The sequence below is a fragment of the Centruroides vittatus genome, unplaced genomic scaffold, assembly GCF_030686945.1.
Source record: "Centruroides vittatus isolate TY-2023 unplaced genomic scaffold, ASM3068694v2 contig_439, whole genome shotgun sequence".
Classification (NCBI taxonomy): domain Eukaryota; kingdom Metazoa; phylum Arthropoda; class Arachnida; order Scorpiones; family Buthidae; genus Centruroides; species Centruroides vittatus.
In genome coordinates this window covers 354,931-378,949 of record NW_027122239.1, presented here as the reverse complement: position 1 = coordinate 378,949, position 24,019 = coordinate 354,931, and the positions used below count along the sequence as shown (strand labels likewise).

Sequence of the window (24,019 nt, the reverse complement as noted above, 5' to 3'; positions counted from 1 at the left end):
ATTGCATTTTTAGACTTAAGCATCTCCAACTCCCAGGGAAGTTTAATATTCTCCATGTTCCATAAATTTGATAACATACCCCCTTTAATTCCTGCCACAGCTTACCAACCACAACAGTACATTAATGTATCTATATTTCCTTTAATTAGAAGGGCCTTTTTATTGCCCTCTACGCAAACTGCTACCAACATTGAGCTTGCTGCCATTCGCTCAGCAGTGACTACAGCGGGATATAGCAATTCCAAATATAAACATGTCTTAACAAGGTTAAAAGATCTTTTTCCTGCCACCACCTTATGCATCCCAAAGGATTTCACAGTAGTCTGTCCATCACTTCTGTGGCTGCATTACTGCCTGGATTTACTGAGTTACTTTTATCAGTTGCCCCATGGCCAAGTCTCAGGAGACTTCTATGCAATAACAGGGATGCTACTTCCATACTAGAGAAGTTGGGTGTAAACTCTATCCCATTAGAAAACACAACATCTGGCATATGCGCTCACTATATAGGGGTGACAACTAGAATGTTATCTTGCCGTATTTCTGGACACCAACGTTCCATCACAGTAGTCAGGTGTGACACTGAGCTATCGAAGATGGTGTTACAACACCAACACTTTCCACTATGGAACCGTGTGGTAATGCTCAGATATTGTGATCAGAGGAGCCTGGTGTATGTTTGAGAAGTCACCACATTATTAAATTCATGCAACTCTCCCACACTTGAGTTGCCTGCAATGTGAGTCAGCTTATATAAAAGACTAAAACATCACTTGTTGTCCCACGCTCAGTACCTAATTTATGCATTATGGCTCATGCGTAGTCATCATATGCACTTTAATTTAAATTCTTTGTTTGTTTATTCTAAATATAGTTTTGTTCTAAAGGGTTAATGCCGTCGGCTTTTAATTTGAAAAAGCTTGTTCAAAAGTTTGATTCAAATTTGTAACTGCCTGAGGATGATGCCCTATAATACATCGTAAGCACTAGCAGCGAATAAAATGTTAGTTATACATATTTAATGCCTTTTTGTGATAGTTTCTTTTCTTATTTAAGTAAAAAGATTGGTGTGACATCCACCTTTGAATTTGATTAAAATATTTATGCTATTCCCAATACCAAAATTGTTAATTAATAAAAAAAGAATCCATCCATATCATACTCTGCATGTTCCTAAACAAATAAATATCAAAATACTGCTTCTTTTCCTCCTCACTTTATGGTTCCATTGTGCATTGCAACTGTTAAAAGGAGAAACAAGGTGAAAACAGTATGTTTGGTTGTTTAGGTACATATAATACATGATTTACTTGTTCAGTAAACAATTTCAGTATTTGGGCTTAATATTTATATTAAGAAATTATTATTTATATGCTTTTCAGTAACAGCTTTATGAATTTTAACTGCAAAAATCTGTACTTATTTAAATTCTAAAATAATGTAAAGCTTTTTAAGTTTTAATACACTTTTGAAAATGTAATAAACTCAGTTTATCAACTGTCACATTCTGAAAATAAGATTTTACTGTCTTTTAGCATATTTTCTCACTGCTGCTCTTAAAAATTAGTATTTTCTTGGTTTTTATTTGTTATAAAGAATAGTATTTTTTGTAAGTCATATCATTTTATCAGCAGAGGCAATTGTCTAGACTGATTAGCTGTTTATTACAAGATATCTTATAAGTTTCATTCAACAATAGTATAATAAAATATTTTAATTTATTTACTTCTATATTTTATTTTATTTTTTGAAAATAACAGTAGAAAGAAAAAATATTAATATTTATGTATTGTAAATGTAAAAGATACTCATAAATATAGGGTTTATAATACAGTAGAGCATCGATTATCCGACTTAATTGGGGACTTGGGTTGGTCAGATAACTGAAAAGTCGGATAACCGAAAAGTATGGAAAAATACATTATTAGTATAGTGTATTAGGCCTGGTTTAAATACTAGCCCCCCTTTCATGGTCGAGCCAGTGCTGCCAGCTAAAACATGCAAAAATTTAACAAAAATAATATTAAAGTAGCCAAGACATAACCAAATATTGTAGCGCCACATCACTAGTGGACATTTGAATTTGCTGACTAAAACGCGGTCAGTTAATCGATAAGTTGGTTAATCGGGGGTCGGATAATCGATGCTCTACTGTATTTGATAATAAATGTTAATGCAATATAAGTTCATTCATATCTAACTGATTGGTGTAAGGTTCTGTTTCAATTAACAATACCAATTTTCTAATTTCAAAGATGTGTTACTTGCTGTTTTAAGCACTATATAAATCTGTTGTTCCTCAGTTTTAACCTAAAACAACCTAGATTAATATGATGCTATGCTCACCTTTTTTAAACATCTCTCAACATTACATTACTTTCTTCCTGTCCCCAAAAAGTAGCCATCTTTGCATGTACCTAGGTGTCTAATGGACAAGCTTTTGATGCATGATTTCTATTCAGTACTTTCAAGATGAAGACGATGGCCAGTTGAAATTATTAGTTAAAATCAAAATTTTCTACATGAAAACTTGAAGTCAAAATTATGTCTTGCTTGTTTTCAATGCTTTTATTCTAAAACTTGATTCTTCAGTCTGACAAACATTATTGAAAGAGTTTAGGATTCTTAATGTGATGATTTCATTTGTGGGCAGTATTTGTTTAATTATAATAGAGTATCAAAAATCAGGCAATAATTTAATTTTATTTAATCTAACATTTTTGAAATTCATATTTGTTTTATTATATTTCATTGTTTATACTGTTTGTGTTATCACTTTGTCTTGGCATTGACCTTCACTATTTTTGTATTATAAAATACTACTATATACATAGAATATAATATATAGGAGTGTTTTATAATACACAAGTAGTGAAGATTATCTGACAAAAAATATAGTGATAGGTAAGTAATAGCTAAACAAATAAGTAACAGTGTATGTGTGCATTTATATTGCTCCAAAGCAGATTTTTGTCAGTTAGACCTTAACTGGGAGAAGGCCATGCTGATCTTTCAAAAACTGTGTTTACAGTGGTTCCTACAGACCCCCAGGGTTCCTTGGTACCACTTTGGGGGTCTGTGGCAAATTAAAATTAATTTGCCACATTTGTGTAGACATCATCAGGGGATCTGCAAAAAGTTTAATATAAAGTAAAATAATTGTGACCCATTTTCATTATTAGGATAGTTAAAAATAAATAGCAATAAATAAATTGGTAGCACTTTTTACATTCTGAGTAAAATATAAGTATATAGGTACATAAAACACAAAATACAAGTAATGACAAGCATAGCACGGTTAGAGTAGAACCGACTGCGGCCGCCTATCTATGCAGGTTTGAACATGAACGGAATCTCGCTGCTACATGTAATAACTTGTCTAAAATATGACACTAGACGAGTTGTGCATCTAATCAACAATTTAATTCTGTTTTGTGCATGATGTGAAGTGCATACAACAAATTTTCCAAGTTTTGAACAGAAAGTTGTATAATTTTTTTATTGTTATGAAGATAGAGTACGTTACGTAAGTATTTTCTGAACACATTTGATATCTTATTGTATATTAAATTCATAGGTACATTGTGTACATCTGTAGATTGTGTCATTCACTGACACCATTTAGTCGCCAAAAACCTTAGTGAATGCTTACATGGCTCACTAGATTATGTCATTTGGGCAGTTAAGAAAATCAAAAGGAATGCCTTAAATGAGAGATTATTTGCTCAACTTTGTTTAGAAAATGATGATGATTACCGTATTTTATGGACTATAAGACGCAACTTAATTTTTAAGCAATTTTTTTTAAAAAATACCTATAAGTCGCTACGGAGTATAAGACGCACCTGAATTTTGGAGGCAATTTTTCGAAGAAACAAGTGCGTCTTATAGTCCGTAAAATACGGTATAATTTTACGATTTTATGCACTCTTTGATTCAGTGTTGGAATTCCTGGACAGCAAAGACAATGATTTGTAACTCAGTTTAATTAATTCAAAAAATGACATAGCACATATTTGCCAAATTTAACAAAACCAATTTGAAGTTACAAGGTGATCAATTAAATTTAATCAAAACTAAAAGTATAATACCTGCATTTGTTGCAAAACTTTTTTTATACAAACAAAACTTGGAGAGAGGAGAATGCTCTGTTTCCAAATCTTTCAAAATTGCAAAAATGAGATGATGATTTGCTTGTTTATTGCTAACACTTAATGGCTATTCATTCTGACCTCAGCCAAAGATTTGAAGATATTCTTCACTTGGGCATCCCCGATTGGGTATTGGACCCTTTTGCAAGTAGACCCACAAACTCAGATGAAGCCATACTAATACAGGAGGAACTTATTGAATTATCCACAAATGAGGAGCTGAAACCAATGTTTGAACAAGGATACCACAAATTCTGGTTACCAGATAATATACCAATTTTACCAATACCAGAAGATACCAATTTTATATCCTGCATTATGGGCCACTGTACAGAAGCTGTTGAGTGCTTTCCCATCTTCTTATTTAGTAGAATGTGGATTTAGTGCAGTTATAAACCTCAACACAAAAGAAAGAAATCTACTGCAAATTAGTACTCGCAGAGACTTATGAATGTTACTCACAAACATCGAGCCGAACATAAATAATCTCATACCATCCCATCGAGATTCACTCATCTCATTAAAAAATAATGTGCTTTTGTATTTTAAAACAAAATTTATAATTTGAATAAATACTACTTTAAATATAAAAATGTTTTATTTATATTTTATTTTTACATCACCATTCACCATCCAAGACATCAAAGTTAAATTTGAAATTTTGCGATAATGCAGTTGTATAGAGTTATTTCACATGGGGTTTATGGTAAGGTTTTTGCTATGAGAAGAGGTCCGTGGTCATAATAAGTTTGAGAACCACTGGTATTCAGATGGAAGTGCTTGTAAAAACATTCTGTTCAATGTACTTCTAGAGAATCAACATTATTAAAATAATCGTCGTGTGTTTGTGTGTATAATCTATGGCTGCATATAATGGTATAACCTGCATAAAATTGTAAGAACAAAAATAAAACCTTTGCATAATTCATGCTAATGTATTCCTTGCTCCTGGGAGCAGCCATTGCTCCACAGTTGGGAATTCATAATCTCAATTTACAATTGGCATATAACCTTCACCTCTATTCAACTTATCTTTTTAAATACACACAACCCAAGGGTTATACACATAAAAATACAGTAGTTTTTCTTCTTATTTTAATCCTAAATATATCTTAATTTGTTTTTTTAACTAAATTTCAATAAACTTTGTTGATTTTGTTCATTTAAATATTGTTTGTTGCTACTTGCAACAGTGACAATATGTATATTTTTATTGTTTTTTTCTTTTTTTGCAGTAAGTCAGTAAATCAAAGTAATTACTTTTAAGTGCTTATAAATTGTTTGTTAAAATTACAGTTATGAGTAAATTTAGACATATTTTAAGTTTTTAAAAAATAAATTAAATTTATAATAAATTGTGTAATTAATTGATTATTTTGAAATGATCTAATTTATTAATAGCATTTTTTTAAATAAAATTTATCTTATCACTGCTTCGTTAATTATATTGATAAAACTGTTTGTACTTAGTTAAGTGGATGAAAGAATTAATTTAATTTAAAAATGGTTTAAAATCTATAATTTAGAAGAAATAATATAAATTTAGAATTTCTTTTAAATGAGAAGTGATGAAACTGCACGTTTTAAAAGATGTTTTTTATAAATTTCTATATCTTAGAAAATTAAATTGTATTGTTTAAATGAGAATTATAAAAATATATCATGCTTAAAATGACATTGAAAAAAATTATTTGATATGATACAGGGTCATTTGACAGTTGGCAATTTCAATGAACTGTAAAGGCATTTATAAATTTAAAATTGCAGATGTAAATGGGGCAACTTTGTATACATTGGCATTAAATGATGTCTTACAAGTTGTTAATGTGGATATAAGAATAAGTTCATGTTGTTTGAAAAAGTGAAAATATAATGAATGAAACTTATATTAATTGCATTTTTTAAAAAAAAAACAAAAATAATCCATTTAAGATTCTATTTGCAATTTCCAGCATTTACTCTCCATCTTATAAAATTGGTTTTATTGTTTATAAACTTCAATAATAGTAATTTTAAAGAATTACAAATTACTCATATTTCTGGAAGTTCAGAAAAATGTAAACACACTTGTATATTATTATTGTTTGCTTGTAGGAGAGTTTACAGACATATAAATGATAATAAGTTGGACATTAAACTTTAAAATTCATAATTTAATAGGGTTATTGAAAGGGGATAACTGAATTTCCCCAGGGTCCAATGGTTTTTGTCCCTATATTTAAGACTGCTGTTTATTGATTAAGAATATTCTATGTATTTCATTTGTTCAAAAAAAGACAAAAGGCTATCCCTAGGCTCCATACTAAAAGCTTTTGACAACCCTAAATATAAACAAAGACACAGAATCCTCATATAATACAGAACTTCTATGACACAGTTTCACTCTAACACAGTTAAAGAATTGTGGCAAATCTTGCATAATATAGTATTTGAGCTTTTGTGCAGGAAAGCCATACTATTACATTAGATGTAATTTTTTTGACATTTCCACTCATTTTAGTGAATCACTATCGTTGAGTCCACTCAACTCGTGCACATCATGCAGGGGGTGAAGATTCAAGTCCTGCTTTGGATTGATGTTTTTTACAGTACTTTCTAATGGTTAAATTTAACACAAGATAGTGACTTAATTGTTCTATCTACTCCAAATTACTTAGTATCTTAATAATTAATTAGCCTTAAAAGCTTTTCTTATAGCCTGATAAAAGTCTGGTTGTATTGCTTAATCATTAAATATCAAGTTTGGTTTTGTATGTAATTATTCTATAATACAGTTCATTTCACAAAAATCTTGATTGGGTGATGTGTAGTACTCGAGAGGGGTTGTAGAGGTTTTGAAAAGAATTTACTCTGCTGACTTTTCATGACAATATGAATTTTAAAAGAAGAATAAAAAATTGTAAATGCAATCACAGGTTTATATTTGTTTTAATTAATGTAGTTGTAAATAAATTGAAAGTGTTTTATCGTGCAATTTAGACATTTAGTTCAATAAGTGATCTTATCTAGGATCTTGGATGCATTAACTGTACATTGTACATGTTAATGCATCCAAATCAGTTTAATAATTTAACAAATATTCTGCGTTATCTGAGGTACACTTGGTCCACATTATTTTCGATAATTGGGACACACTTGTACTTGCTAACTTACCATACATCTTTAGAAAAGTATAACGATCATATAGTCGTACAATAAATTTTAAATATTATAAATATTTTATTACAATACTGAAATTTGTTTTGGTTTAAATACTTCCACTTCAGTATGTGTACAATATAAAATAAAAATTGATTTCCTTATTTTATAAATATATTTGACAAGTTTGATTTGTTATTGTATGAAGAATAGAAAGAGTTAAGCAGTTACTATGCATTTTTCAAAAAGATTTTTAAATAATAGTTTAATGATAGCGTAAAGTGCTGATTCATTCCAGATTCAATACTTGTTTTTTTTTTAAATTGTTTTCGCTAAGATATTATTAATCATCATTTATCACTCACATTTTCAATTCAAGATAGCATTTATTCCTATCTAGTAAACTTGTTAAATGTAAACAAAGCAAATTATTTAATTTAAAATCAGCTACAAAAATTGACACTACACTGCACTTATATTTTAAAATTATTAAATATAATTTTTTAGCTTCTGACAATAAAAAGGTGCTTATAATAATAAATGTTAAATAAAATTTAGTTTTGAGATATGATAAACAATAATGTGGACCTGAGTGTGTCAAGGAAAAAGCAAAACAATCATTTTGATCGTGTGTCAGATGATACTTTTTCTCAGTTAAGCACTAAATGCATTTTTAGAGATGAAAGTTTTATTCTTTGCAGTGGGAGTAGAGTTAGGAAGGGGTCTACATTAGAATTTTGTACCATAGTTTGAAGTATTGTTGTTCCATCTCTGCTTTGGGTTTAATGTTTAATATATCTACGAATCAAATATTAGTGGATCTTTCAATTTTAATTGCATTGTTTATAAAGTAAGCAATACACTTTTTAACATTAAATTGTTAAATATATATTGCGTATTTCATTAAATTAACTGCAGTGGCTAGTTTGATTTTTAGCACTATTTGTGAAATTATATGAAAAGAAATCTGGTGCTCTCCAAGTTATATTAAATAAATTAGTCACATCACTTCTATGAGATTGTCATTTTCTAGAATAGCTAATTATTCTATGTTAATTCCAGGATGATGATTTCAGTTACTGTATTTTACGGACTATAAGACGCACCTTAATTTTTAAGCAGTTTTTATAAAACATACCTATAAGATGCACCTGAATTTTGGAGGCAATTTTTCAAAGAAAAAAGTGCGTCTTATAGTCCGTAAAATACGGTAAATCTTTTTATATCTATTATTATTGTTTAATAACATAAACGCTTAACAGTTATCCTATAGAAGGGAGATTTTTTTTATTGCTTGCTTTGTATGTATTTTAATTTTTGAGTCTTTTTTGTAGATACTGTGCTACTTTTATGTTTTCTATAGGGTTTCTCATTTCCTGGTCTTTTGCTTGTCCGGAAAAAAACTGAACTGTCTTTTGATTCCGGAAAAAAACTGAACTGTTTCCCAGGAAATCCTGGAATAGAATTAATTATTTTTAAGATATACAAAATATCTTGAAATCAAATGATATAATTATTTTTCATTTTTTAAAGTAATTTAATATGTTCTGCAACCTCCAAAATCATATTAATATTGCTGTGTAAGATATATATTAAAAATTACCTTTAAATTACGTAGAAATTTTCACAAATAGAAAAAATTTATTAAAGTTTGCTGGAAACTGCATACAACAACAATAACAAAAAAATGCTTTGAATTGAATTGAAAATTTAAAAAAAAATGAACTTTGATCAAACTTCTAAGTTAGAAGGTAATTTCTGTTATTTAAATAAAACATAATACAAAATATTATTATAAGTTTTTATAACAACATTTTAAAAAGCAAAGATGTTTGATACTCCGATCACTCAATCTGATTCTTGTTTTAGTAATGAAAAGTCTCGCTACCGAGAATGCCCTTTCCAATTCAATTGATGCGAGTCTAATCGTGTTTAATGCATTTAAGAGAAGACAGATGTTATGTGTTTTTTCACCTGTAGCCTGGAAGATTTCTTGTTTGTTTTCGAGATTGTAGTACTTCCTTTGCTCTCTAGTGTTTTTCATTTGTCTACCTCGGCTGCTTTAATAGAAACATTAAGCTTATAGCCCAATAATTCGGCAGTTCGTTCCTCTTTAATAATCAGGTTTATGAAGAAACACTTCATACTTGCAGACTTCATACTCGTTTGTATCCTTGCCCAATTTGCATAATCTGGCATAATGCAGTTATCAAGCTACTGGGCATGGTTAAAAATTAAGACAGCATAAGCGCAATTATTCCAGACATTACAGGTTCTGACAAGTAAAGAATTTTCGGAGTCTTGTCACAAATAGGCTACATATTGATTATTGACAATCTATGACATGCCATAATAAGCAAAAATTTTAAACTAATAAGCAGGCTTAAAATTAATAAATATAAATGTATTCTGACTGTTTATGGGTTAATAATTATACTTTCTATTTGCAAAATTTCCTCAACTTTAACACAAAATAAAAAAAAAGTGAATTTTTAAGAAATTTGCAGGATTTCTCGGGTTAAAAAACAGCCGGGATCCTGGGATCCTGTTGGAGAAACCCTAGTTTTCTATAAAATGTTAACTAAAAATAAAATAAAATACAAAGTCAATTTTTAAATTTATTATAATTAAATATTATCATTAAAGATGAATAAATTTTGTAAATTTAACTATTTTTTCATTTATGCTTATATCAGGACCGATAAAAAAAAAATATTAATTAAGAAAGAGCATTTGTGCAAGAAAGAGAATAAAATTTTCAAGGATTTAATTCTGTCTTTCACAAATGCTGTTTCTTGATTAATATTTACCGTATTTTACGGACTATAAGACGCACCTTAATTTTTAAGCAATTTTTAAAAAAAATACCTATAAGATGCTACGGACTATAAGATGCACCTGAATTTTGGAGGCAATTTTTCGAAGAAAAAAGTGCGTCTTATAGTCCGTAAAATACGGTATATAAAATTTAATATAATATAATTAATATTTATATAAAATTATCTCTAAAATATTATTAGTGTGTTTTTGTCTTTAAAAATTATAATTTTAGTATTTTCTGGAATTTGCAAATATTAGCAAATAGCAACTCCCACATTAAGATTTAGATCAACCTCAAATCATCTTCAAAGGACTCAGAATTGTTCATATCAATTGTTTTTAGTATAAACAAATAGTCACTTAAATAGGTACTGTTTTTATATTCTAAAAAATGCAAAATTCTACTGTTATAGTGAAATTTAACACTGATACTCTCTCTCTCTATATATATATATATATATATATATACAGTTAGATATTGAGAAAAACTTGTTTCTTCAATATATTTCTTAAACAGAATTTAGTTTTTTTTGCACAAACAAAACAAAATATGCTTATCACAATATGACAAAAAGACACTTTAAGATTTTGGAATTATTGAGGTAATTTTCCGTTTTTACTTTAAGAAGCCCATTTTTATTACAGATTAATAAAACATTTGAATATGCAAAACTTCAAATGTTATCTTTGTTTGGAATAGCAGTTTTTAATTAATTAGAAGTTTTGGCTTTGGATCCGAAGATGAGAAGTTAGCTAGTTCAAAAAACTGTTCAATCTGTAGTAAACAGGCTTCTTGAAACAAATGGCATACAATATTAAGAAAAGAAATATGGAGCCACTCACAAGTAAGAATCTGACTAGTGATTTATGATATGTTTCATCATCACTTCAGAAATATAGTAGGAATTTATTAATTTAGCAACTACAGGACCAGAGTTTCTCATTATTGAAAAAGCCAGATTACCAGATATTTTTATATTTTCTCAAAGTTATGTGTGATTTTTAACATTGCAAATGTTGCTATACATTTTGTACCATCACAGACTGCTATATACTTCCAATTTGTTTACGCATATTCTTTAATCAGTCTAAAGATGATACAGTGCAAAACTTGCTACGTAAAATTGACTGAAAAACTTGCAGAAATATTAATGAATGCATTATTTAATAAAATCAACATTTACAACAATTCATTCAAACAATTTTGATTTGCAGAAGACTGGATTAACGAACTTCTACTGTACTACAATAGAACTTGAAACAAAAGTAGTTCTTATACAATAGTTTTTAGTATAATTTTGTTTATTTTTAGATTTAGTGATAACTTTTATATGCATTTTGATAGAGCAAGCATTATATTTGGAAAAAGGTGTTTAGAAAATTAAAATATTGTATACTATATAACATTATATTGATTGTTATACATTTTTTTTTATTTCTAGTTATGGAATAACTTTCAACAAAAAGAATCAAGGATGAAATTGATTGAAATAAATGTGAAAATATAACAAAGACCATTTCTTAGAATAATTAGGGATTATCTAATTAAGCAAGATGCCGCCATCTTCAGGCGAATTGTGGGGGCATCATTTGATGCCCGCGACCATTATTGTCGACTGTCTCTTGCCAACTGGTGTTATTATTCCACTGTCTTGCGTGAGAGATGCAACTTTGGAATCGATTAAAAGTAAGATTGATTTTTTGTATTGTTTATAATTAACTTAAAAATTCATATTTAAAAATTTTTGTTTCCAAACTGTCTGAAGTTCTTGCTTAATTTTCATGGCAAATCTTTTCTTTTCTACTTAACTCTTACTAAATTTAAGGAAATCTTATAAATAGGATTGAAATTTGATATTGAAAATTGTAGCAAAATATTTAAATATTTGGTTAAAGAAATGTACAAGAGAGATTTGGCAATAAAATTTATTTATTTTCAATTCGATTAACTTCATTGCCACTTATTTCTGTGGCTGTAAATACTTTCTAAACTACAAAGTCCTTATTAAAAACTGATAAATACAAATATCCATGCTTTAAATCAGATTCAAACCTCTTCTTTGGAAAACTGAATAATAACCTAACAAACAATATTGACAGATTACTATCTTCATAAAAACAGCAGTTATAAAATCTTATATATCGAGGAATCACTTATCATAACTCAATGGTATGAATAAATAAAAAATTTAATACATATTGTTTATAAATATTTTGAAAGTCAAGTTTCAAACATGAGTAACCCGACCTTCCAATGTCGCAACATGATGCTAATGATATATTGCCCTTAAAATACATAATGATCTGTACAATACGAAGCAAGTGGTGACTGTCATCTGGCAACCATATCATTTAACAATGTGATAAATTGAAAGCTGATGTTAGACCTTTCAGCATATGGTATCTCATTACATGCTTCATTTGACTAACCCAAATGTGTAATTTTTACACATTCTGGTTGAGTACGTGTACTTTGGCTTAAGATGGTAGTGTCTCAAACTATACAGAACCTCAAACTATCGAGACTCTACTGTACATATTCTCTACATTTAAATGTTTATAACTTTATTTTAAACCTGTTTGTTGCCTGAAATCATTTCATCTCTCTCATATCTTACTGTCATGATGATTATTTGTATGTAATTACAATGTAGGAAAATCAAAGTATTCTCAGAAATAAAATTTTAAAACTATGCATCAGCTCTGTATTTTTATGTAAATTTTTTATTCTTGATATTGATATAAAAGTATAGAAAACTAAATATTTTCATTCTATTTTTGAATTTTTCTGATATATTATTATACAAACTTTAGATGATCTATGGCACGAGGCAAAACGCTATCCTCTCTATCATCGCCTCAATGAACCGATGTCGTATATTTTTCTATCAATTACCCAAGATGCCGAATGGGATGAGTATTACGACGAGTCCAGGCGACTATGTGATCTTCGGCTCTTTCGGCCGGTACTTAAATTGGCCGAACCGAAAGGAAATAAGGAGGAAAAAATGCTCAATTCTGAAATAGGTCTGCACATAAATCATTAGAAAAATTCTTTGAATGAAAAGCATTTATTTATTTTATAATTATATTTAAAGGCCTAGCAATTGGAATGCCGGTTCACGAATTTGACGAAGTGAAAGATTCCGAAATGATAGAATTTCGGCGTAACATTCTCAATGTCTGCAAAGAAGCCGTAGAAATCAGAAATAGCAGGGGCGAAGAAGGACAAGCGTCTTATGTATATCCTTCAGAAATAGACAACTCGATAAATATTCCTTCAAACGTGGAGAAAAAGTTTGATAAAGGTTGTTTAATTTTGTATAAGTAACAAATATATTTATGGTGTAGTTTTTTATATATTTTTTAAAAAATCAATCTTTTAAAAAAAGACTTCTTAAAATTAAAAAATTTCAAGGGTTAATATAGAAGGCAACCATTGTTTTTTAGCTATAACTGCATTTTTATCAGAGACAAAACTACCAAGGCTAACAGTTGTAATCCTTAGTAGTTTTTGTCTTTGATAAAAAAGCATTTTTATCAGATTATAGCTAAAAAACAGCAGTTGTCTTCTGTATTAACCCTTGAAGTTTTTTAATTTTAAGTAGTCTTTTTTAAAAGATTGATATATTTTTTTTTTTAAATTGTTTAATGTTTACTTTAATATAACTTTTTAAGTTTTTAATAAAATTAAGTGTAAATTTCTTTTAAGGATTAATTATTGTGTGTGTTTGGGTGTTATCTCCTACTGGAGAAAAACAAAAATACACTGTGAAGGTACCAAAAGATGCATATCCAGAGAACATTACTCAAGAAACTATTCTGAAAAATCTGAAATGTTCAAAAATGACCAAAGAACAGCAGCAGCAGAGTGCGAGGGAACATCAGTGTAGTTATTTATTAAAAGTGTGTGGAATTGATCAATATTTATTAGAAAGATTTCCCATTTATCAATATAAGGTAAGTTATTATTTATGTAATGCATAATTTTTGGAGTGTAAGTCACAACATATGTTTTTATATTGGGGAAAAAGGAAAAGTGTAGCTTAAGTGTATGAAATTTCACATCATTTACAAATTACCTTGTAGTTGGCAGCATCACCTGAACTAGTGTTTCAGTGGTGTTTCATATTATCGAATAAACATTGATACAGTATTTTCCAATATAAAAGCTGGAAAAATGAATACCGGCTAATATTGTTATTGATATTGATATTTGATGTTACTGATCTTGGTAATTATTGAAGTTAATTTAATGGCCCAGTGTTAATGACCTTTAAAATTGTCAATGAATTTCATTTGTTGCAAGTAATGTTTTTCAGTAATAATTGTAACTATTGTTTTTAATAAACATTGAGTATTTATCAGCAATTAAAAGTTGGTGCCACTTATTTGTCACTCAGTTTACGACAATGACCTATTTTCATCCTCTGCAGCTTATGCTCCAAAAATTATAATACTATAAATAAGTTGAAAAATACATAGCTTTTTTCATAAAATTTGTCCATTAAAACCTTACACATGTTTTATTCATGAGAAAATGATTTAAAAATTAGAAGACTAATTTTTCTTCTTATGAATATCAATTGATTTTATTTATGGTTATATTTTGCTTAGTATAAAATACAAAAAACAGATTTACATCAGTGTAGCAAGAATAAAAAGGCTAATTCAATTTTATTTCAAAAATAGATTAGTAATCTTAAGTAATGAAGTGTATGACTGAAGTTATACGTGATTATTTAACTGAAAATTTGCAATTGAGTTTTATCTTCATTTGCTATCAAATACGATACCTAAATTAAAATTCTAAAGCAGAAATATAATTTATTGAAAGTGAAAATCTAATGTTATTAGTTAATTTTAATAGATATTGTTCTCTGTACTGAAATAAGCATAGAAAATTATATTGTATATTTCTTCAATAGTGTAATTTAAAATATACAGTAGTGTTGTCCACTGACAACTTAACTGATTCTTAGAACAGCTTGCTTAATAGCAGTTTCCTATATCCTATAAAGTTAGTGTCATAAATTAAGATAATATTCCCGATAATATAGTGAATTTAATTGTGATGCCAACAAAAGAAATATGGTACTTAAATTCATCATTCTGTAATCATGATAAAGGCAGGGAATTATAAAGCAAGTGATTTGAAAGAAATAACTATTGTAATTTCTGATTCTACATTACATCAAATAATCTAAAAGTTGGCAAGTCACATAGTTTCGAACTCATTGATTATGTCTTCGATACGTTTTATACCATTTGTGATAAAGTTTGATAAAGTAATGGTTGATTTCATTTTACTTATTTATGAGAAACATTATGATATATTTAATATCATTGTAAATATTACAGAATTATTTGACTATTAGAAAAATATCAGATATATAATTTTCTTTGCCAAGTATTTAACAAGAAAAATAAACTTCAATATATGTTTAAGAAGTGAATTTAGTATAATAGTAAGTGCTAACCTTTTAAACTGGTATAAAATAATTTTATACTGATTTTAGAAGGTTGGCTCTCTTGTTAACATTATGTAAATCTTGTTAATCAATACACAATGACCATGCACTTAATAAACAGTCATAAGATAGCGTTAACTGTATAATAAAACTAAGATTATTGCCTTCTTTTCTTACATTATTTCAAATAATTGTTATGCAAGTCTGAATGCTGATTTGTCTTCCTTGCTGGTATATTGCCAGTAGCAGTGACAAGGTTTATTTCAGGGTGGTGCATTGATGCACAATGGATTAATTGCAGAAAATCATCAAAATTAATTATTGCAGTATTAATGAAGGGGGCGTGTTCATCCGTCGAGGCTGCTGGCGTTTTTTCTTGTGCTCCTGGTCATCCTTACTAAGCCTAAGAAACAAACATTTTTGACTTTTTATATTACTGTTAAAAGTTTAAATTTGTAACTTACTAAGATAAATTACTTCAATAATTACATCATTAACAAACATGTAACGCTCTCCACCAAAGCGGGAAAGACCTCCAATAAATCGTGCCAAACCAGATACCAAGAAAAATCAACCTCTTTCGTCAACCTCTAGGACGATAATGGACTTTAACTTCAATTCTGGAAAAAACCTTCATGAAGAACCTAGTGATGAAATGAATCCCAACTTAAATTCATCGCAAATAAGTGCAAATAACTTTTCAGGTGAGTCTACCAACTCTGACCATTATCTTTCTACTAAACCGGACAACCCTCAGAGTTATGGAATAAAATATCGGATTTGATTAATTCTGCTAACGACAAACTCTTTAAACAAATGGTTAAGATAAAACAAGATTTAGAAATTATTCATGAAAATATTCGTGAAACGAAGGATCACCAGATAAAAATGGAGGAACAAATAATTAACTTAAAACAACAGGTAGATAAGTTACAAACTAATAATGATTGCATTCAATTCAAAATGGACTCGTTAATTAACGAACATCGATATAATAATATTATCATGTATAATTATCCAAACCATAAAACCACTTCAAGAGCAGAAATATGTAATTTGATTACTTCTGTCTTAAATCTACAAAACATAGCGCAAGAGGATATACTAGAGATAGTTCAACTGTCTAAAACGCTTAACATAACAATAAGAATCACTCTCAGCAATAATCAAATTAGAGACCGTATTTTTACTACCATTATACGGAAAAAACAACAAAATTCGTTAGAAGAATGGAATAATTTACAAATTTCACCGGACTTAACTTATTATTCAAGAGCTAGATGGAAATTCTTACTACCAACTTTTTATGAACTACGTAAACAATATCCTCAGGTTAAACTGCGTAATGATGTTTTACTAATCAACCATGAAAAACTGACCTATAACTTAACCACTGGAAAACTGGTACAGGCAGATACTTTCCTTCCATCGTCAAGAACAGATGCAACTAACTGACAAATTAACAAACAAGATAAATTTCAAGTCCGCAAATCTTTTTCTAATAACCAATGCCTTATTGTTATTAATTGGAATAGTCAGGGCCTCAAACATAAAATACCTCAAATTGACGCTTTTACATCTAAATATGAACCAGACATCTTGGCTATCACTGAAACCTGGATTACTTCAGAATTGATTTACAAGTCAAATTTTTTCGAAAAATTTATAATCGAATCAGCAACAGCAAATAAACTTATTGGCCCAGGCCGTCCAAGTGGAGGCCTTTGTTTACTATTAAAAAAAGGTGTCTGTAAAATACTACAAACAAAAAAATCTAAGAATTTCATTTTGCTTCTCATTCAAATCAATAAACCTATTCTTGCAAATATCAAAAATAATCTAATAACTTTAATACTTGTTTATATTCCACCAGACGATATAACAACTTTGAATGAAATATCTAAACACATTGAGACTTGGCATTACATGACTCCTTACTCCATAATATTGGGCGACTTCAATGCAAGAATAGCCAACAGAATGGACTCCAAATATAAAGGTACTAATCCTTTAATACAAAATATTCGCTACTCGAAAGATAAACACCTAAACAGACTGGGGCAAAAATTAATAGAAACAATAACGAATCTTAAAATGTTTATAATCAATGGTCGCATTGAAACTGACACACCAGCAGAATTTACTTGTTTAACACATACAGGAAAATCAACTATAGACTTTACAATTTGTTCTGAATTACTACTAGATTGCTGCATGGACTTTAACGTTATTAATTTTGATATCTCCGATCACTTCCCCACAATGGCAAAATTTCTATTATTCTCGACAAAAAACTGTTAAATTACCACCCAAAAAACAACGTGTACAATACAAAACTTGCAGGTATTCTAAAGAAATTGAAAACCGATTTGACGACATTCCGACAGTTATAGAAAACAATAGCAAAGAAATATACAGGTTAATGATTAACATAATGAATGACTACATTGTTCTGAATAATGGTAAAAGAAAACTTAATAATGGATTTAGACAGGGCTGGTTTGACTTTGACTGTTATAAAAAGAAAATGGAAAAATAGACTAAACTAAAACTATTCAGATTAAACTCTAACGATATTAACTTTAACAACTATAAAGACGCTAAACGAGCTTACAACAACCTAATTAAGACAAAAAAGAAAAATTACTTCAAGAAGCTTGAACTAAACGTAATTAAATACAATAAGGACAACAAATTATTTTGGACTACAGTAAGAAGATATCGATTCAAACCTAGCATAAGCGAAAATTCACCAATCATCAACTTTGACACTTGGAAAAATTTCTACCAACGATTCTCAATAATCCACTTAGACTCACCAACAATATTAAATACAAAGGCATATAACGAACACCTGGATGTTGATTTTTCAATTGATGATCTAAATGAAGTAATTCAAAAAATAAAAATCAACTCAACCCCAGGTCATGATAACATTCCCAATAAATTTCTAAAAATGCTACCTAATAGTTCCAGATTAAAACTACTTAATATCTTTAATATTATGTATAAAGCAACTTCCTTTCCTGACTCTTGGAACACAGTCATTCTCAATATGCTATATAAAAGGGGCGACAAGTCTTCACCTAACAACTATAGACCTATAGCACTGCTGTCTACAATAAGAAAATGCTTTACTTCAATGTTAACAACCAAATTCCAACAGTGGACCAAAGTCAACGATTTAGAAGCCAAATTCCAATATGCTTTCTCAAAAAATAAAGGAACTGAATCTGCTATTTTTATTCTACTAATGATAATTCAACTTCATCTTACAAAAAAACATAGGAAAGTTTATGCTGCATTCATAGATATAAAAAAAGCCTTCGATTCAGTCTACACTCCATTACTGATAAATAACTTAAAAGCCTGTGGTGCTAGTGCTAAATTTACATCTGCCATAAATAAGCTTTACTCAAATTACTCTGTTAAAGTTAAACAAGGCAATACGATTTCTCCTTCACTAATTCTTTCCCGTGGAGTGCTCCAGGGTGATCCCCTGTCACCCTATCTATTTAATTTCTATTTATTGGGCATAGACCATCTTTTCAACATTCCTTCCAAAGGCATTGAAATAAAAAATCGAACATTTCATTATATCCGCTTTGCTGACAATCTAGTCATACTAGTCCCAAATAAAATATCACTTCAACGTAAGATTAATCAACTCAACCTTTATTTTAATTCAATCTACTTGGAAATAAACCCAACTAAAACTAATATTGTAATTTTTCGTAAGAACAACAAATTATCTAATAAAGACACACAAATTTATCACGAAAATACTCCACTGCAAATAGTCAACGAAGTCACATACCTAGGAGTCGTGTTTAATTGGAATTTGACTTTCAAAACTCAAATATCAAAATTAAGTACTAAAGTTAAACAAGCAACTGATAATCTATTACTTCTATGTGCAACAATGAAAACATCAAATTTGAATATTCATTTTAAACTCTACAACACCATTGTAAATCCTATCATTTACTATGCAAGCCCAATATGGGGACTGGATTATTTATACAACTTCGAAACTGCATATTTACTTCCTCCGAAAGTTATTCCACCTTGAAAATACAATACCTGGATACGCTATCCGTCATGAGACAAGTCGAACTTGGGCTTTTCCCCATTTATTAAAACGCATTATAAAATTCTACTACAGACTTAAATACAAAAGTGATGATAATACCGATTTTTTTTATATCAAGAAATGATAAAGCAGAGTAATAATGAGAAAAACAAGCAGCTTTGGCATTATAAATTTCGAAGAATCTTAAACACATTTGGTATATCAGAATTACTGTTTACCGACAAGATTCAAGACTGGAACTTCGCCTATACTCTCCTACTAAATTCTGCTATATCCCAATCTATTATTAAAGACCAGCTCTCTCTAAACCAAAGCAACTACCATCCTTGGTATATTAACATACTCAATATATTCCCTCTTTTCAACCCTATATGTGGCAACCAATCGATCTAAACGTAAAACGTCTAATAATGCAGCTACGACTCAACAAATACTCTCTCTTTGTTAATAGAACATATATAAATTTTTCGAACACTCACTGCCAATTATGCCAAGCTGATGGCTTTTCTATGCTCCACCTACTCCAAAAATGCTAAGCACTAACTAAACTGCGTGAACAATATGACATTATAAGAATATGCAACAATGGATCACTTCTCGACTTTAAAATTAATCTAAATTTCATCAGCAGTAAGGATGCCTACAAAATTTGTAACTACTTTGTTAAAATCACTGAAAAAATCCTTAGTAATACCTAATAATTTGATGTGGTTCACTTAGGCCAAATCCTTTATAATATTATAGGTATTAACAGTGCCTCATAATAAATTATGTTGGTTAATAATCGTTATAAAAATATGTAATTTGTATTTTTATCATGTAAACTAATTCTTTTTGTAATACTTGTATTTGTACTACCCCCTTATAGGAAAATTTTCCCTTTGCAAATAAAATTAATATTATTATTATTGCAGTATTAATTAGACACAATTTTGTTAACTTTACAAGCCGACAAAGCACTCTTTGTCGGACTTGCAAAGTTAACAAAATTGCTTTAACAAAAGTGCTTTGAAAAAAATTAGAAAAGAGTAGAATTATGAATAAAAATATATTTTTATTCATAATTCTAACTCTTTTCTAATTTTTTTCAAATTTAAGCTAGGGGTGCAAGTGCACCTTCTTGCACGTCATATATTGCTATGAAAAACTTTATTTTTCTTTTGTAAGTCTAACACACTTTCTTTTTATTCAGATTATGTAAAGTTTTTAATTATGTTGCTAATTTATATTTTTTTTTATATAATAATGACTGTCTTTTAATACAGGTAATTTCTACCTTTACAAGTTAATTGGTTCCTAGAATTTACTTGTAAATCAGGAACTAATTTTTCATACAAATAAATACATAATGTTCCTGCACATGGGATTTTAAATAGGAATATGTTGAAAAACAACAATAAAAATAAAAATATTATATTTATTAACATTGGTCTTTCTTTTCAAAGAAAGAAATTAAACAAAATTATCTCTGAGCATGCGGACAAAACATACTTAAAGTCTTTTCCATAGGCCAACTAGATGCAGCAATAGTGCATCTGTTGAAAAAATTTCCAAGATTACACATTTTTAATTTCTTTTAAATATTTTTCTTTGTTTCAAAATAGTACAAATTCTAAGTAGAACTTAGAAGATATTTGATGCAAAGATCTTTAACAGTGCTCCCAGCTTTATAACTGCTTATAATTTCATACTTGTTTTTTAAAGTAATTGATTTATATTGATTTTTGTTGTTCATGTCAGTAATGTTATCATCTCTTCTTTCAGACATGTCAAAAGAACACACGAAATACTTGAAAGCACAGAAATAATAAAAAAATTACTTATACACAGGCTAAAAATGAACAATACAGTATCTGCCCTTAACTCATTAAGAAAACTCATTTACTAACTGGGGCGTAGGGTTTCATTAATACCATGTCACCCAATGCAGTAATGAGTTGGATTATAAAACTGGGAACTAATTGTAGTTAATTTTATAGTTTTTCATATGTTATGAATTTAAAAATAGACATTTTTTTCAATAAAAATAAAAAAAAATCTAGCAACAAATTGCATAACTACTGGCTATTGAGGTTTTATTTTAAAAATTATTATATTATTAATCATACTATTAATAAAAAGTTGTGTGTTGTGTCATCTGTTTAAAAATTTTTATGATAAAATCTTGTTATTTTTAATTATTACTAAATGGGAAAAAGCTAAATTTTAAGGAGAGTTTCATAAAACATTTAAATGTTAACAACTAATAACATTAAGTCCAATCCCTTTCAACATAGAGGAATCATTTCTCTTATCTCCCCACCCCTTGACCTTTAACTACCAAAATTTAATAGCATCAATTCCCTTTATACACAAGTTCTTGTGCCAAATTTCACTTCTTAACCATTACCCCATCCTGAGATATTAAATGAAATAGATACCAATGCATGCACATGTGGAATTTTTTCCCCTTTTTAACTTCTTTTGATTTAGGGGATCTCAAAATGTGGAGATTTGCAAAAAACTCAAAGGGTCAATTTTACACAATTCCAATACTTTCCCTTGTATACATAAAATGGGTTTATCAGTTGCAGACCATATTTCTAGATAAAGTTTTCCAGCATGTAAGGAAAAGAATCCAAAATTAAAATCAAGATTGGAAATATTGAACTAGAATAATTATATTAATTGTCCAGTTTAATCAAAAATTGGTATTTAAAAATATTATGTAGAAATTGAAATAAAGATGTTAAAAAAAATTGCATTAAGAAAACTTTTCAAGATTATATTTTTATAAAGTTCATAATTAAACTAATATATTCTAATGGTATTTTTTTTATTTTATGAAGTACATAAGAAATTGTATTGCTAAAGGAGAGATTCCACAATTAATGCTGATGTCTAAAGAAGGTGTGTACAAAACTCTACCTCATTCCACGTTTCAAATGCCTTCTTTTTTGCGACGAGCACCTCCCGTCCCGAACAATCATCAGACAATGTCGCTGTGGCGAGTCGATGCCATGCTGCGAGTTCGAATACTGTGGGCAACTTACGTTAATGTCCGAGATGTAGATAAAGTAACGATTTAAAAGTTTTATGCGCTAAGGTTTGTTGTTGCATTTGTTGTTATAAATTTATTAATAAATTTCTTTCAGATATATGTGAAAACTGGTATATATCATGGTACCGAACCTCTCTGTCCGACAAGAGATACGCAACAAGTCTCTTTTTCGAATCCAAAATGGGACGAGTGGTTGGAGTATGACGTTTATATTCCTGACATTCCACGTAGTGCTCGTTTGTGTCTCTCCATATGTTCTGTGTCGCGTAGGAAACGAAGAGATGTAAGTAGTTTTTTTAAATAGGTTTAATTATGTGAAAAATAAAATCTGAAAAGAAATTGCTTAATTGTTATAGGAACACTGTGCTCTTGCTTGGGGAAATATTAACTTATTTGATTTTAAAAATCGATTATTGAGTGAACGTGTAAGCATGTATCTTTGGCCCATGCCCAAAGGAATGGACGAACTTCTCAATCCACTCGGAACAACTGGATCTAATCCAAATAAAGATTCGCCGTGCTTAGAAATAGAATTTGATAGGTTTAGTAACACAGTCGTATTCCCATCCATTGAAGAAATTGAGGAATATGCAAGTTATATTAAAAAAATGTCGAAAAATAATGAAGTAAGTTAACAATCCGCATTTTCAAATTTTGATTATTAAAAAACTTTTATTTTGAATGCTACTTTTATTTGTAGCAAAAAATGATGATTAAATCTGAGTTAGATCAGTTGAAAGAATTAATTCTTCGGGATCCCCTCTCAGAAATTTCTGAACAAGAGAAGGAATTAATTTGGCAGATGAGAGCAGATTGTCTTTCCATTCCCGATTCACTGCCAAAATTATTAGATGCCGTGAAGTGGAGTGGAAGAGATGAAGTTGCGCAGGTAAGAATTTAATACTTTATATATTATTTTTACTGTCAAAAGATTTAATATACTTGGCTTTCTTTTATAAAAGCTTTACATGTTATTGAAAGAATGGCCTCAAGTATCTCCAGAAGCATCTTTAGAGTTATTAGATTGTAAATATGCAGACTTAGAAGTAAGAAAATTTGCAGTCAAGTGGTTGGACTCTTCGTTAAGTGATGATCTTTTATCACAGTACCTCTTGCAATTAGTTCAGGTACCTTAGAAAGTCAAATTTTCTGAAAAAATTTTCTATCAAAAAATTTTAAAATATAAATTATGTTTTAGGTATTAAAATATGAACCATATTTAGACAATAGCCTTGCAAAATTTCTTATCAAGAGAGCTTTATTAAATAAAAAGATCGGTCATTTTTTCTTTTGGCATCTTAAGTAA

The 24,019-nt window shown here is 29.1% G+C and overlaps 1 protein-coding gene across 1 annotated transcript in view; it reads left to right on the top strand.

Annotated features, from left to right (window-relative positions):
• Positions 1-24,019, top strand: part of LOC136976993 (phosphatidylinositol 4,5-bisphosphate 3-kinase catalytic subunit alpha isoform-like) — a 41,697-nt gene that overhangs the window by 5,640 nt on the left and 12,038 nt on the right. The window contains exons 2-11 of the mRNA XM_067272400.1: positions 11,552-11,796; positions 12,924-13,136; positions 13,208-13,417; positions 13,822-14,069; positions 22,502-22,729; positions 22,808-22,996; positions 23,070-23,339; positions 23,414-23,602; positions 23,676-23,840; positions 23,912-24,015. Coding sequence (XP_067128501.1) covers positions 11,664-11,796; positions 12,924-13,136; positions 13,208-13,417; positions 13,822-14,069; positions 22,502-22,729; positions 22,808-22,996; positions 23,070-23,339; positions 23,414-23,602; positions 23,676-23,840; positions 23,912-24,015 — 1,949 coding nt within the window. The 5' untranslated portion in view covers positions 11,552-11,663. The remainder of the gene's footprint in view (positions 1-11,551; positions 11,797-12,923; positions 13,137-13,207; positions 13,418-13,821; positions 14,070-22,501; positions 22,730-22,807; positions 22,997-23,069; positions 23,340-23,413; positions 23,603-23,675; positions 23,841-23,911; positions 24,016-24,019) is intronic.